Raw genomic sequence first — 14,656 nt, forward strand, 5'->3', positions numbered from 1 at the left:
TTGCATTCGCTTTCCTAAACTTAAGCAGTTCTCAACAACCACATACCCAAGCAAATCCGAAACCGCTACAGTATCACTTAAGCCCCGCCTGTTTACAAACTTCCGGCCCTCGTCGCCGTCCCACTTCCGCTGACGTGAGAGGTCATAGGTGACAGGAAAAATGTCCGCTGATTGTGGCTTTGAGTGGTGGCTGAAAGGAGCATCTCCGTGATCGGAGCTCGGCGAGCTCCGGGAACGTGATCGCCGGAGCGAGTTGGAAGCGACGGGTCGTGCGGGGCCGGGCGTGGGCGCCGAGGAGGCCCCGGCCGCGTAGCGTGACTTAGGGAGCGGGGAGTGCGGGGTGCTGCAGCCGAGTAATGCCCCGCAGCCCTCGGGCAAGCCGCAGAGCTGCTTCATGCCGCCGACTGGTTTAGAGCCCGCCAGAATGAACAGGAAGAAAGGAGACAAGGGCTTTGAAAGTCCAAGGCCATATAAATTATAAGTATTTCTTATATCTTCCTTTTCTCTTCTAGGTTTTGTTTTCATTAGTTTATTTTGAGATTGCTTGAAACTGACCTGGTGGGCCTGGGAAACCTAGTGGGAAATGAGAACCCCCTCACTGTGATGGAAATGGTGTTTTTAGGGCAAAAATACTTTGCATGAGTGTAGTTCAGCAGATTTAATGCCCCTTGTAGGTTGATAAAACTTGTTCTTGAGGTGTTAAACTATTTCTCCGAAGGCATTTACTTTCGTGGCTGTTGCTAAATTTACAACAAGCAAGTTACCCAAATTTGTAGGTTTTAAAATGAAAGATAAAGTGTGATTTTTTTTGAGCTGCTTAGAACATAGTCTTTACTTGTACTTGGATAGAATTATGCTTCACTTAATGATAGAAAAACTTTACTTATTTTATTTTTGTATTTTTTAATGTACAACCCATCAGGTCGTCTGCATTAATAACATAAACTTCCAGAGAAAATCGGTTGTGGTAAGTATATTGTCAACAATCATAAGCAGTAACAAATCCACCCTTTACAATACTTAGAAACTTAGAAAAGTTATTTCCCTTCCAGATAATTGTTTCAAAAATAGGTGAGAATTAGTATTCAGATCTGTGTGACTCCAAGGTCTATGACCTTACAATGTACTGGCTGCCTGCTTAATTCTTCTTTTTATTTTTTTCCCTATCTCCTGATTCACATTTTATTCCTTTTAATCTATTGTGGAATATGAAAGTCTGAGTTATCAAACATTTTAGAATTTTTTAAAAAGAAGAATAAGCCCACATGAGATTTTTTCTCCTGTGAAAACATTAAGGTTGGAGCATGCACTGGCTTAGCGTGGCTGCTGAGAGGCCAGTTTTGTTTTCCGATTCTTGGCTGACCTGGTTTCTGTGACATTGCTGGTTAATGACATTTTAGAGATGTTTGAAATCTGGTAACATCCCCCTCTGCCGTTCAGATGTATAGATTGCAGATACGCTTTCATTCCAGGAAAGCCCTTGACGACCTAAGTGCTTAATTTACTGTCTCAGGGGGACCTATATTAAGTAGAACAGAATCTTAGTGAAACCTGGTTTTCTTCGAGTTACAGTATGAACGTTCCTCTCCCACTTACTTACTTAAGATGAGTGGTATAGATTTTAAAGATGTAATCTTTCCATAAGAGTCATAGATTCTTAGATGTTGAGGATCCTTAAAGATTCATTAAGTCCAATTCCCTTATTTAAGGAATTTCTCTTTCAATATTCCTTGCATATGATTCTTTGAATGCAGGCAGTCTATCTCCAGAACATGTGCTTTTAACAATGACATTATACTACCCTTGCTCCTTTACTATATGCTACATAAAATCTGTAAGTTGTCTATGAGTAGCAGTGGAAACTAGGAGGTTTCCTGTTTTCCTCTTTATTAATTTATAGTGAATGAAAGAAAATAGCTTCTTGTCAAGGGGGATTTAAGAGATGCTTTATCTAAAGCTAGAAGGTGGAAAAGGAGTTTTTGAAAAGGTTGAATGGCAGGAGGGGAGGTCACTTAAGGTAGGATAGGGGCTCTAGGAGGATGGTCAGCTGGGAAGTGGGGAGAGAGCAAGGAGCAAGAATGAGATGTTAGATGACCTGGGGGCGGTTACAGTTACACCAGCTGCTAAGGATAACGGATTGGCTGCCAATCAGTGGGGTGAACCCAGGCAGGCAAGCATAGGTTAGGGCTCTAGGTGGTGTCGGAGACCTGATGATACGAGATAGGGCTTTCCTCACCTTCACGAAATACGCTCCATTTGCAGTTTTATTATTGTTAACCTTCATTTAGAAAGCCAGACCTTCTTCTTATGGCCCACCCGTGCAGCTAACTGTTGACAGCACTTTCCATAATCTTTTCTGGTTTACTTTTGACATTATCTTGGTTCTGTTTGCTGTCTTTCAGCTGATCCAAGCTCATCTGTGTAAATGGTCATTGTATTGCTGATACCCTAATTAGGGGAATTTGGGTCTTCCTCCCTACAAGAGCTCACAGTTTATACCTTTAAACACAGAGATTTCATCAACAGCATTTTTGCATTTGCTCTTCTCTGTTCTCATTTGCTTCCATCTGTCCAGATGTAATTTAAGGATGCAGGGTTCTCCCTGTTATTTAGAAATTGAGGGAAAAAGCAGTGGAATCTCTAGGCTTTTGAACAGTTGAGTTGAATGGTATCTAAGAATTCGTGCATTTTTTTTAAAAAAGCCTTATACTGAGACATTATGACATAGTGAGTCAGAATCATTTGGGATTATTTAGGAGGGGATTTGAATCTCAGTTTTCTACTTATTAATGATATAATTTCTTAACTGTTTTAATTTAGCTATAAAAAGTATAACAGTACTTATCTTTTAAAATTGTTATATGAAAATAGTATAATATCTGGCATTTAATAGTGCTCATTAAACAGTACCCATTATAATTGCTATGCTCTAGTCTTCTATGTTTATTGCCTGCCTTTCATCTTAGATATTCCTGTTACAGCCTCTGAAATTTTTCTGTTAACTTTGTAGCCCCTGAAATGTTACTGTTTCATGCCTTCCCATAGTCGTGTTTGAGAACATCAGTGTTCAACTCAGGGTTTTAACTTACTGGACAGAAATGCCGTGTTTCATTGGTCTGTCTTTCTCATTTGATTCAACACAAGAGGGTGGTGGCCAGTCAATGTATGTAGCTGTCTTTTATGTCTTAGGTGCATTTTTCAGGTTGCTCACCACACAGCTAGCGTGGTAGAACGATTTATATGCATATATATATGCCCTCTGTGTCTACTTGGTTGGAAGTCATCCAGCATTTTGAAGTGTCTGCTCCTCTAAGTGGCAGCAGTAGATTTTCCCTGCTTGTCTGAGTGCTTATTGTAGCTCTTGCCTCTTCGCATGTCCTGGTTTACCTTCCATGAACAGGGACTCATACTGTTTAGCTTCGTTGGTGTAGTTTTCTTACCTGTTTGGGATGCAGGGGGCATGTTTTTTCACTGACCTGGTTTTGATTTTCTTTTTGCTCTGTCATTTTTTTTTTCCTTCCTCCTTGTTTAGGTTCCAGTCTGGCTAGAAATTAATGTATTTGAGAGTAGTGAGTCCTTTTCCTTTTCTCCTAGCAGGTGGTCTCATTTTCACTGATAGTGAATGTGAACCACCAGGAGGATGAAGCATACGTAGTTCACACCCACTCAGTCACTAGGACTACCATGTTTGAGATGAAGGTAACTGGGAGAGCACTTGTATGTATGTAGTAGTTACTTGGGATTTTGTCTCTGCAGTGTGCTATGTGTAGTAGTAGTAGTAGAAATCAAAGAAATATGTTCTAAAACATACCAATCCTAATTATAATGAAGTTTCTGTTCTTTTCTTTACAGGGATTTGTGGAACTGACCATATTTCCCACAGTTGCAAACTTGAATAGAATCAAATTGAACAGCAAACAGTGTAGAATATACCGAGTAAGGATCAATGATTTAGAAGCTGCTTTTATTTATAATGATCCAACCTTGGAAGTTTGTCACAGTGAATCAAAGCAGTAAGTTATACACTGTAAAACTTGATATTGCTAACAGTCATGTCTCTCATATGATTTGATTACTTTTTTCAGTACATTTTACTATGATTATTATTAGAGTCTGGTTCCCAGGTTTGTTTTTGTTTTGTTTTTCTCATTTTATTATGTTTGAAGGATTTTATTTATTTAGTTTTTTAGAGACGGGATGGGAAGGAGGGAGAGGAACATTAATGTGTGGTTGCCTCTTGTGCGCTCTCTACTGAGGACCTGGCCCCCAACCCAGGCGTATGCCCCTGACTGGGAACTGTACTGGCTACCCTTTGGTTCGCAGGCTGGCACTCAGTCCACTGAGCCACACCAGCCAGAGAATGTTTTTCTAATTTTGGTATCTGTTGCTTTTACCACTCTGTACATTTTGGTTCAAGAACTTTTATTAGCTCTGCCCAACGTAGTAAGTTACTGTTTCTCTTCTTCAGACTACAGTTTTAAAGAAGTATTATTGGAGAACTTTAAGTTTTCTTAGCCATTTTTTTACATTTAATGTTTTAAAAATATTAAGTGTAATTTCTAATAAGTTAGATGGTCCTCATAATCTGTAGACCAGACACTAGTTTAAAATACTCTATAAAATATTTTTGCTACTTTAGAATACCATGTAAAATATTATGTCTGAAATATCTCATTCCTTCACCTTAAATTAATTATATTGCATGTATTGAGGCTATTTCTGACTTTTATCAGTAAACATATATTATTGTGATCCGTTTTATGTTCCACTTTTTTAGTTTAAATACTTTGTTTTTACTTTTTCATCTATAATATGATAGACTTCATTTTTTATTATTTTATTGGTTAGGTAATCTCACTTATTATACTATAGTTTGAATGATTATTTTCTAATTGTTTGGCATTTGTATATGTGTAATTTCCAGCTTTTGTGTTCATAAGTAATGTTGAGTAGGTATTTTGGAGCAGATTAGATTTTTTTTCCTTTGAATTATTTTCTTAGGAAAATAAGATTACTTACTATTAAAGCTTTTAGCATTTTACTTGGTGGTGCCCCCGTAGGATTCGTAGTAACTTGAATACCGTCATCTGCATGTGAAGGCACTTACATTTTCAAAGCTCTGATAGCATTGGATTATATCATTTCTGTGCTACCCAGTGTTTTGGGGTAGAATGTCCCAAACATAAACTTTTCTTTTTTTTAATTATAAACTTTTTAGTCAAGATACTAGTCTAGGTGTATAATAGTCTTAAGGCAACAGTTCTCAGAGTATGATTCCCAGACAAGAAGCCCTAATACTACATGGATAGATATGGAAATTCCCAAGCATTACCCCAGACCTGCTGACTGAAAACCAGGGATAGGATCCTCCAGTTTGCTTTTAACAGCCTGCCAGGTGATTATGATGCAAGTTAAAGCTTGAGAACCACTATCTTAAGGGATTGGGAGGGTTGAGGAAGGAGGTTTATCTCTAGATACATATGATCCCAATAATCACTGGTTCAGAATCTTTCAGACTCAGAGAAAAGACGATGGTACTGGGAAAATTCAGGAGATCTCTGAATTGCTCCTGCGCCTTCCCATTTCACAAAGGTGATCAGTTGAAATTACATTGCTTTTGCAGCCACACTTGTAGAACTGACATAAAAAGACATTACAGAATCATCTGCCTTTGGAGTAGTAACTCTGTATGGAAACTAATGAGTGGAAGAGGCCCCTCCCTGTAAAAGGACAGGTAGGGGTGCCGTTGCCTTGCCAGAAGGCCAAAATGCTACGCTGTTGAGCTGAGAACACTGAATCTGATGATAGAGTAAGAAGCCACTCCATCCGCCAGTCACAAAACACGGTGTTTGCACACCCGCTTTACCGGTGGTTGCTGGTCGGGTCTCAGAGACGATAATCTGTGACACTGCAGTGACAGGAACCGTGGACCTCAAATCGGTTGAGTAAGCAGGCTTTACTGGGCTGTGATTACTGTGAGGTTGATATCCCTGAAATTTTTCTGTGGAGATAGGGAAGATGTCTCATCACCTCTAGTGTTACAGGTAAAGAAAAGGAAGTCGTAAAGGAAGAGCTTTTGCAAGGTTAGGGATTTGGGGAGGAGAGGGTGTACTGTGAATTTTCGTTAAGCTGGATCCAGAGCCTGGTTAGCCACGGTCACTTGGTAAATACTTGCTGACTGCCTCTGTTTTCTGCCTAGCTCTAGAGTTTTTTGTTTACTCTTGTGAGAGTTCATTTGTGCCAAACTGACTGCATCCTGAGAGACAAGAACTCAGATGCTCCCTAACTCTAGAATCTTGATTACTTTTTAAGAGTGATGACATAAATTATTTTTGCTGGTGTTTGTTTATTCTCTGCTTTAGAGTTTTATTAGACAACAGTTTTTAAAAGGTCTTCATGAAATTAGTCTGTGGGGTGAAAATGGATAGGATGGTGTGTATACACTATGAAGTGACTGCACAATTAGTAGGAAAAAACTGTAGACTTAGTTTTGATATTTGTGATTGCCATACTGTAAAGGGAAACACTATCACTTGTAAACACTTGTTTATAAGGTTCATAAGACAAGACAGAAACATGTCACTTATTCAGAAGAAATACTGCTTTTTTTAGCAGTCAGGTGTGAAAAATATCTCCCATGGATGATGTTATTTTTGAAGGGAACTTTGGGAAGGGCAGATAGTTAAGGTTTTTAGCATATCCCAAGATATTTCTGTTACTTTTCTTATTTCTAAAATAGCTTGCTTTCTTGAGTGAACCCAAAAAATTTCCACTAAAGCTGAAACAAAAAAAATATAGCAGTTTCGAAATTGAAAATTAAACTTAAAATTATCAGTGGTAAAATTTGATCTTTAATATGTACAAGAATGTCCTAACATTCAAAGAAGTAATATACTGCTTAATCACATTTTATTTGTTTTAAAGTTAAGATGCCAGGACCTCCTATTTTTAATGGAAAGAGTGTGCTTATTTACCTTGATTGAGATCCATCACCTTTGAACTATAAGGGGAATTGTAAGGCAGGGAAGCATTTAGATAAGAGTCTAAAAGGTATTTCTACCTATTTTATCCCACTAGATGTTAGCTGTGTTGTTAAATTATGTGTACTAGCACCTAAAAACCCAGTAGTTTATGTAACATCTGTAACCCTTCTCTCGCTCTGGGCTTTCCCCATTCCCTCCCTGCTTCTCTCCCCCCTTGGCTTAGTGTCTCCCAGGAAAATAAAAGTAATTTCAGCACTTGAAGTTTCTTCAAATATATTTTATATTTGAATCTTATGAATTATAGACAGGTTACAGTTTGTATCCATAGGAGCTAGGGCTCTTTAGTGAGTTTTTCTTTCTTTTTTTTTTTTGGCTACATTTCTCTTTTTAGAATAAAATAAGTGTGGACTTTGTCAGGGAAACTGTTTCTGTGGATGGGTAGCCTGCAGTGGCTGACTTCTCTCTTTCCTCTGTGTTTTCTTCCCTAGTGTTCGCCACTTTGGGAAGACTCTTCTTACTTTGCTTGAAAAGTTGGAGGTGGTGGTTATTGGGCAAGGGCGTATTAATATTTTGTAGTCATTATTATTCTGAAAATTGAAAACATTTATTATCTTGCCTTGTAATTTTTGGCTTTTATGAGGTTATTATGAAAGGAAACACATTTGATTTGTATTACGAAAACAAACACTGAAATACAAACCATGAGAAAATTATTCTTCATAACTGACTTCCTAATAGATTTCATTTCTAATGACTCAACGTTTTATTTGGACCACTTTACCTTTCTCAGGAAATGAGGACATTACCAGAATAATTTCCCGTAAAGAAAATGAGCAGCGTAGTATGTAATATTTAAATTTGACATTTTGTAAAATGATTTTTTTTAATTTTTGAATTTCACAGATAACTGTGGGAAATTACAAGTTCTTCAGCTATCTTTCAGCCATCTTTCAAAGCTTTATGTTAAAAGCCATAGTTAATATGACATGCTTCCTGGTTAGTAGAGAGATGGAGATGGAGAGGAATGGCCTCTGTCAAGTTAAGAGTGTATAATTTGAATGTTTTAATGGCTTTTCTTATAGTAACTCTGTAGAGTGTTTAAAACTTGTCTTTTTAACTAGGTTAAACATTTATTGAGCTAGGGAAATTTCACTAACTGTACCTTGTGGATCCATGTATTGGATAGATGATAAGACACATAAGGGGACACCCTCCCCCAAAAAACCCGGGAATAGCTTCTGGAGGGCTTTGGCATTCCAGAATTTTTGAGTTATATGCTGATCATAATAATCACATAGCATTGGCGAGTGGACTCAATATGTCGTCGAGTTTGTAGTTCAATAGTTGTAGTCATGGTGAGTAGAGCAGCAAGTACTTGCCTAAAAAGTGTCCTTAGGAATTATGTAAGACAATGCAGTGCTTTCAAACAAACGGTATCACCTATTGAAGAAAACGCTTGGTGAAATCTGTGGCTTATTGTTAACGTTTCTTTTTAACCCCCCAGGAGAAATCTCAATTATTTTTCCAATGCTTATGCAGCTGCAGTGAGTGCTGTGGATCCCGATGCAGGAAATGGAGAACTTTGCATTAAGGTTCCCTCAGAGTTATGGAAACACGTTGATGGTAAAACACCAAGAATATATTGACTGTGCAACACAATTCCATTAGATTCAGTGACTAGGACTTTTATGTGAATATAATGTCAAAACTGTACATTGAAATATACACAAGTTGGAATCTTTTTTTCCCTTAGGGATCAGATTGCAGACTGATAGGAAAACAGCAGTCAAGGGCTTTGACAAAAATCAGCTCATTTCATTGCTGTTTTTAAAGTGAAAGTTGTAAAAAAAAAAATTAGATGGTTGGAACAGTTTGTCATTACTTGAGAACACGCACAATATCAAATCAGTTTAGAATTACAGCATTTTATAGCAAGAGGGATCCTAAAAAATTACTTGGTTTAATTTCTGCCTTTTACAGAAAAGTCTCTGAAGTCCAAAGAGAGTAAGTGACCTGCTGAAGGTCATTAATTAGTAGTCGAGTCAAGACTAGAACATAGGGTTTCCAGCATTCACTCTGCATACTTTGGAGCCTAGCCTCATTATTTCTAAATTCTTATTTTGAATAAATTTATGGCCATTGTAATACTATATGTAGTTACATATAATACTTTTGTTTGGCCTTAAAGTAATTAACCATGTTAAGGAAGTAAAAGACATTTTTAAAGGTTTTATTTATTTATTTTTAGAGAGAGGGGAAGGGAGGGAAAAGGAAAGGGAGAGAAAACATTGATATGTGATTGGTTGCCTCTCACACGCCCCCCCCTGGGTCCTGGCCTGCAACCCAGACCCGGAATCAAACCGGCCTCCTTTCAGTTCAGGCCTCCTTTCAGTTCATAGCTGGTGCTGGGTCCCCTGAGCCACACCCACCAGGGCGGACATTTTGTTTTGATTTTGCGTATCTTTGGTAGCTTTTATGCATGAGGGTGTTTTTTTTCGGGGTTGGGGGAGAGGCTTACCCAATTTAGGGGACAGGCATGGAAGGTCATCATTTTATGTTGAGAGATTGAAGATAGTCCATATGTTACAAGGTTTGGGGGGAAATTAAAAGAAACTAATCTTATTGTAAAAGCACATTTATTCTGTAGAAATCAGACAAGACAAAAACATAATAAATGACGCAAAATGAAAATTCTTGAGTAGCTTTTCTGTCTCCTCCACCCTTCACTCCTTCACCTACTCCCCAGAGTCTACCAGGGTTAACTGCCTGTGGGGTGATGTAACCCGAGAACAAACTTTGTTGGTCAGTCTGGTTTTGTTTTTATTTCTGTTTATTTTGGGCTTCTGTGTCCTTTTATTTTTTTAAAAAAATTTAAGTTATTGGGCTGACATTTATTGGGTTAATAAAATTATATAGATTTCAAATGCACAGTTCTATGGTACGTCATCTGTATATTGCATTGTGTGCTCACCACCTAAAGTCAAAGCTGCTTCTGTCACCATATATTTGACCTGAAAAGTAAGTTTCGAATTGGATCTAGAAGGACGTAAGTGTCCGATGTGAGAGTTTTGAATTTTTTTCTTTAGGCAGCGTAGCATTGTCAGGAATGTTGGCACGAGGATACAGCATAACCAGAGCTACATTTTGGGAGAGCGTAGCAATGACCCCAGTTGAGTAAAGGCAGGCTGCTGAGTTAACCGAGACGGAGAGATGGCGAAAGCCAAAACTAGGTTGAGTAGGGTGGTTTTTCATGTCAAGCTGAGCCTTGATTCCTATTTTATGTCCAGTGTAAGTCTGCCCGTATTACATAGACCACCATTACTTAATTATATTCTTCCGTATCAATGTATGTGTGTATTTATGTGTTGCAGAATTAAAGGTCCTAAAGATACACATCAATTTTTCGTTGGATCAGCCAAAAGGAGGCCTTCATTTTGTGGTACCCAGTGTAGAGGGAAGTATGGCAGAGAGAGGTGCTCATGTTTTCTCTTGTGGGTATCAGAATTCCACAAGGTAGATTATCACTTCTTATGTATTTCAGTTAATTTTATTTTTCAATTGTATTTTTCCTGTGTAAATACAGTACATGTATTTAGTGTAAAATGAGAAGTACCAGCTTGATCTCCCAAATTTGTTCTCCCTCTTCTGAATCTTGTTCCATTGGTTATTCCTCCTAAATCTTAGGTCTTTCCTTTTCTCTCTCATTAGCAAGTCTACTGCTCTAAAATCATGTCAGTTCTTTATTTTTTTAACTTTATATTGAAGTAAAACAGAATATTACACAAGTTGTATGTAGAAAGCTCAGTAAATTTGCACAAGTGGACAAACCCATGTAGTTAACACTCACTTCAAGAAAAAACATTGCCATCATCTCGGAGTTCCCCTTCCCACCCACTTCCACTCACTATGTCCCTACCTGATATTCTCCTGCCGTAGGGTAATCACTATTCTGATTTCTAAAATACCACAGATTACTTACCCATTTTTGAACTTTACGTACCATATTTTGCTGCGCACAATGCACACTCGCCCAAATTTTGGGGGGGAAATAAGGATGCCTGTTATACACAAACAGCACTGAAAGAATGGGTGTGCATTATACACAGCAAAATACGGTACATGCAAGCGTATGCATCATGCTCTATATCTGGCTTTGTTGTCGGACACTGTGATTGAGATTTAGCTTCACTGTGTGTAGTTGTTTACTCTCATATTTCTACAGTTCATTACATGTTATTGAAATACTACTTTATAATAAGCGTTTTCTCCTCAGATTATTAACTCCTCCAAGCCAGGGATGATATCATACACTTCTTTGTGTCTCAGTACCAAGTACAAACCCTGGCACATGATAAAACCTGACCCGAATTAGTAGAAAGTCAACCAGACATTCACATATGGCTTTACCAGCACTGTGTGAATTTGTACAACGCATTATATACTCCAAAACAGTTTCCCAACCTGCGACATAGATTCTGAACAGTAACTGTGTGGAAATGAACGCTGCATCAAAACTGACTGAGGTGTATATGCAAGTGAAACTTACTCTGTTTCTAATTTAAAGACTGCAAACTAACAATTGCTTACTTGTGTTGAGGGTTTGAACTGAAGGTACCACATGATATATTTACTTTTTATTGCCAAATAATATTTGGAGACATGTTTCTATCTTTAATCAGATTCATTCAAGTTGCACAGGGAACAACTTCAGCAGTCAAATAGCTAAAGCTTTTTGTGGATGCTCTGTGAATGTTAAAATAATTTATACGTGGGGAAGCAATGTCGGTTATACTTCCGGCATATTTCTTACAATGTTGGTCTCCCTTCTAGATTTTGGTTCCCATGTGTTGACTCGTACTCCGAATTGTGTACGTGGAAATTAGAGTTCACAGTAGATGCTGCGATGGTGGCTGTTTCCAACGGCGATTTGGTGGAGACAGTGTACACCCATGATATGAGGAAGAAGACCTTCCACTACATGCTCACCATTCCAACCGCCGCGTCAAATATCTCCTTGGCCATTGGGCCTTTCGAAATACTCGTGGATCCATACATGCACGAGGTATGGCTTTTTACTCCTTCCCCTTTTACCCTTTCCCTCCTGAGAAAAAGAAGGATATGAATGAAATACTAAGGTTTTCTTAGGTCTTCTTTTAACTGTCAAGAATATCACTAGAAAGAAAAGGTTCCCTTGTCTGACACATTTTTAATGATTCGAACTCCTGAATGAATTCCTTTCAAAATATTGTCATATTGTAGATAAAACTTCAGGGTTTTTTTTTTTTTTTTCAGCAGAGGGCTTTGCATTCAAAAGGGCTTCAAGTATACTTTGATTAGAGTATATAGCTTGGTTTCTGAAATTAATCCTGTTCATTATTACTGTCCTCTTTTTGTTCGGCGTGTATTTATGAATGTGGCAGCCCCACGCCTGGGTCTGCGGGCTTGCAGTTCAGAGTGAAAGGGTAGGATTTGTTCCCACCGCAGTGCACAGAGCAAAAGAGAAGAGGCTGAGGCACGGCTAGAATTTTGGTCGGCAAACTCACAAAGGCTTCTTCCAGTTTCCTCCCGTCCCATGTCTTGCAGCAAATCATTTATCAGCTTATAGGTCAGATAGTGCTTTTATATTTCCCCAAGCATGAGACTGCTTATGGTTAGAAAGTAATTCATGGCTTATTGACCCTCTTGGCTACTGTACACATTTAAAGTAACATTTGAATGAGTTTATGATTTACTATTAGTCCTTTATGTTTTCAATTTTAGTTATTATTTTTAATACAAGGTTTATACTGTGACCATATGTATCTCAGCAGCATTTCTTTGAGTTATGTGAGCAAAGATGAGGGCAGCTAGGTTTGGACTGTTGGTGAGTTCCTTGGGCTGCTCTTGTGTTTGCTTTCCTGAAATTCACAAGATTTTTGAAATCACTCATGGAAAATATTCAAGATATTTTGTGAAGAGTTTTGCTTTTACTGTCTTGACAATGTCTCTGGAAAGTATATTCACTGATAAGATTGGCAGTGAATTTTATTGTCTTTGGTAACTGATCAACCTTAAAACATTTAATTAGTACCTACTTTGTGTTTTGGAAGAATTCCTTTCCCACTCTGAGCCATTGGAAAGGTGAATGACAGTCAAGTATTTTTCTTGAACACTTAGAGCCCATATCTTAGGCTTTCTCTGTCTCAAATAGTTTCATTTTTGCCCCAGTATCAGTAGGGCAATCATGTAGTTTTGTCTGCAAGTGAATTCTTTTGGAGGGGAGTGTTTTATTTTTGGTTTGTGAACCAAGAGGAGTGTTAACCATGATGCAGTTTGGACCCTGCCCAGTAATAATGCATACATTTCCATCCCTCATTATCATGGTAGTCTCTGACCTCCTGTTTTATAATGCTGTCAGAAGAGAGATTTTTATCATACGTTTAAACTTTCCTTGCCTCCACAATCCTGCAGTAAACAGAACTCCTTAGAGTGGCTTTTAAGATCTACTAAAATTTGACCCTAATACTCCTTTCTAGCTTTTTTCTTATACTTTCTTATTTGTGTTTGTTATGTTCAATAAAGTTTACTTAGATTTTCCTGATCATTTCTTATTTCTTCCTATTTTTGACACTGTTTGGGATGCTCTCTTTTCCTCTCCTTACCTATCAAACTTTGTCTAATTCAAAAAGATTGGCTCAAATTCGATCTGCCTGAGACCTTGCCAGGTCGTTCTAGTAAGAGTGAACTCTGACATTGTTGATGCCATTGACTTGGCACAGAATCCTGAATTGGGACAACAAGATGGAATGTGATATTTGTGTGTCTTGTCCATGGTGTGATGTAGCCTAGTGAGAAAATCAGAATTACTCATTCTATTGCAGGCATTTCTTACCTCATAACAAGTAATAAACTTCCTGCGGCTTTCTATACGTAGTTGAGATGGTAGAGGAGGACTATAGTAATTGTTCTCTGTGTGCAGTGAAGATAGTATGATTAACACTGACTATTAATTACTAAGTTAGTACTATGACATGCAATATTCACTAGGTTAGATACTTATACATCAAAGGTAAGTCTACAAGTCTTGGAGATTTAAATCTTTTTTGTTTCGTGTGCATATGCAGAAGAATTTTAACTTTATTTGGAACCCAAGTTTTATTTTCATTGGGTATAAAAGCATTTTACAGACTTGCAATCCATCATAAATTTGATTTTTAAGTACAATAAGTATTTTGTTAATATAGTAAAAGGAATTTGTGATGGCACTCTGGCATTTTCTTTCAATACCATGAATTTGTGAAAAGGGAAAGAAGGACTTATATGAACATTTCAGTCTGTCTCAATTTAGGATATTTAGGAAATACAGAATATTAAAGTTAATTTATTTAATGATCTTCTTCTTTGCTTTTATTTTCAGGTTACTCATTTTTGTTTACCCCAACTTCTTCCATTGCTTAAACATACCACATCATATCTTCATGAAGTTTTTGAATTTTATGAAGAAATTCTCACGTGTCGATACCCATACTCCTGCTTTAAGACTGTATTCATTGACGAGGCTTATGTTGAAGTTGCTGCCTATGCCTCCATGAGCATTTTCAGGTTGGTGTGGCTTCGGATGTGAAAGGCTTAGCTAGGGTAATGATGTGAAGACAAGTTATGTATATTATGATCAATTTCAAGATGTTTTGAAC

The 14,656-nt window shown here is 37.8% G+C and overlaps 1 protein-coding gene across 3 annotated transcripts in view; it reads left to right on the plus strand.

Annotated features, from left to right (window-relative positions):
• The first annotated feature begins 152 nt into the window (after nucleotides 1-152).
• The window catches only part of TAF2 (TATA-box binding protein associated factor 2), a 59,605-nt gene continuing 45,101 nt past the window's right edge, over nucleotides 153-14,656 (plus strand). For 2 of the 3 annotated variants that reach the window (XM_045181490.3, XM_024572152.4), the window contains exons 1-7: nucleotides 153-477; nucleotides 913-967; nucleotides 3,853-4,013; nucleotides 8,488-8,606; nucleotides 10,355-10,496; nucleotides 11,814-12,045; nucleotides 14,380-14,564. In XM_045181490.3, the coding sequence (XP_045037425.1) occupies nucleotides 395-477; nucleotides 913-967; nucleotides 3,853-4,013; nucleotides 8,488-8,606; nucleotides 10,355-10,496; nucleotides 11,814-12,045; nucleotides 14,380-14,564 (977 nt within the window). In that variant the 5' untranslated portion in view covers nucleotides 153-394. Of the gene's footprint in view, nucleotides 478-912; nucleotides 968-3,852; nucleotides 4,014-8,487; nucleotides 8,607-10,354; nucleotides 10,497-11,813; nucleotides 12,046-14,379; nucleotides 14,565-14,656 lie in introns of those variants that run through there. The other variant, XM_045181492.3, reaches the window with a different exon arrangement.

The sequence above is a fragment of the Desmodus rotundus genome, chromosome 8 (genome assembly GCF_022682495.2).
Source record: "Desmodus rotundus isolate HL8 chromosome 8, HLdesRot8A.1, whole genome shotgun sequence".
NCBI lineage: Eukaryota > Metazoa > Chordata > Mammalia > Chiroptera > Phyllostomidae > Desmodus > Desmodus rotundus.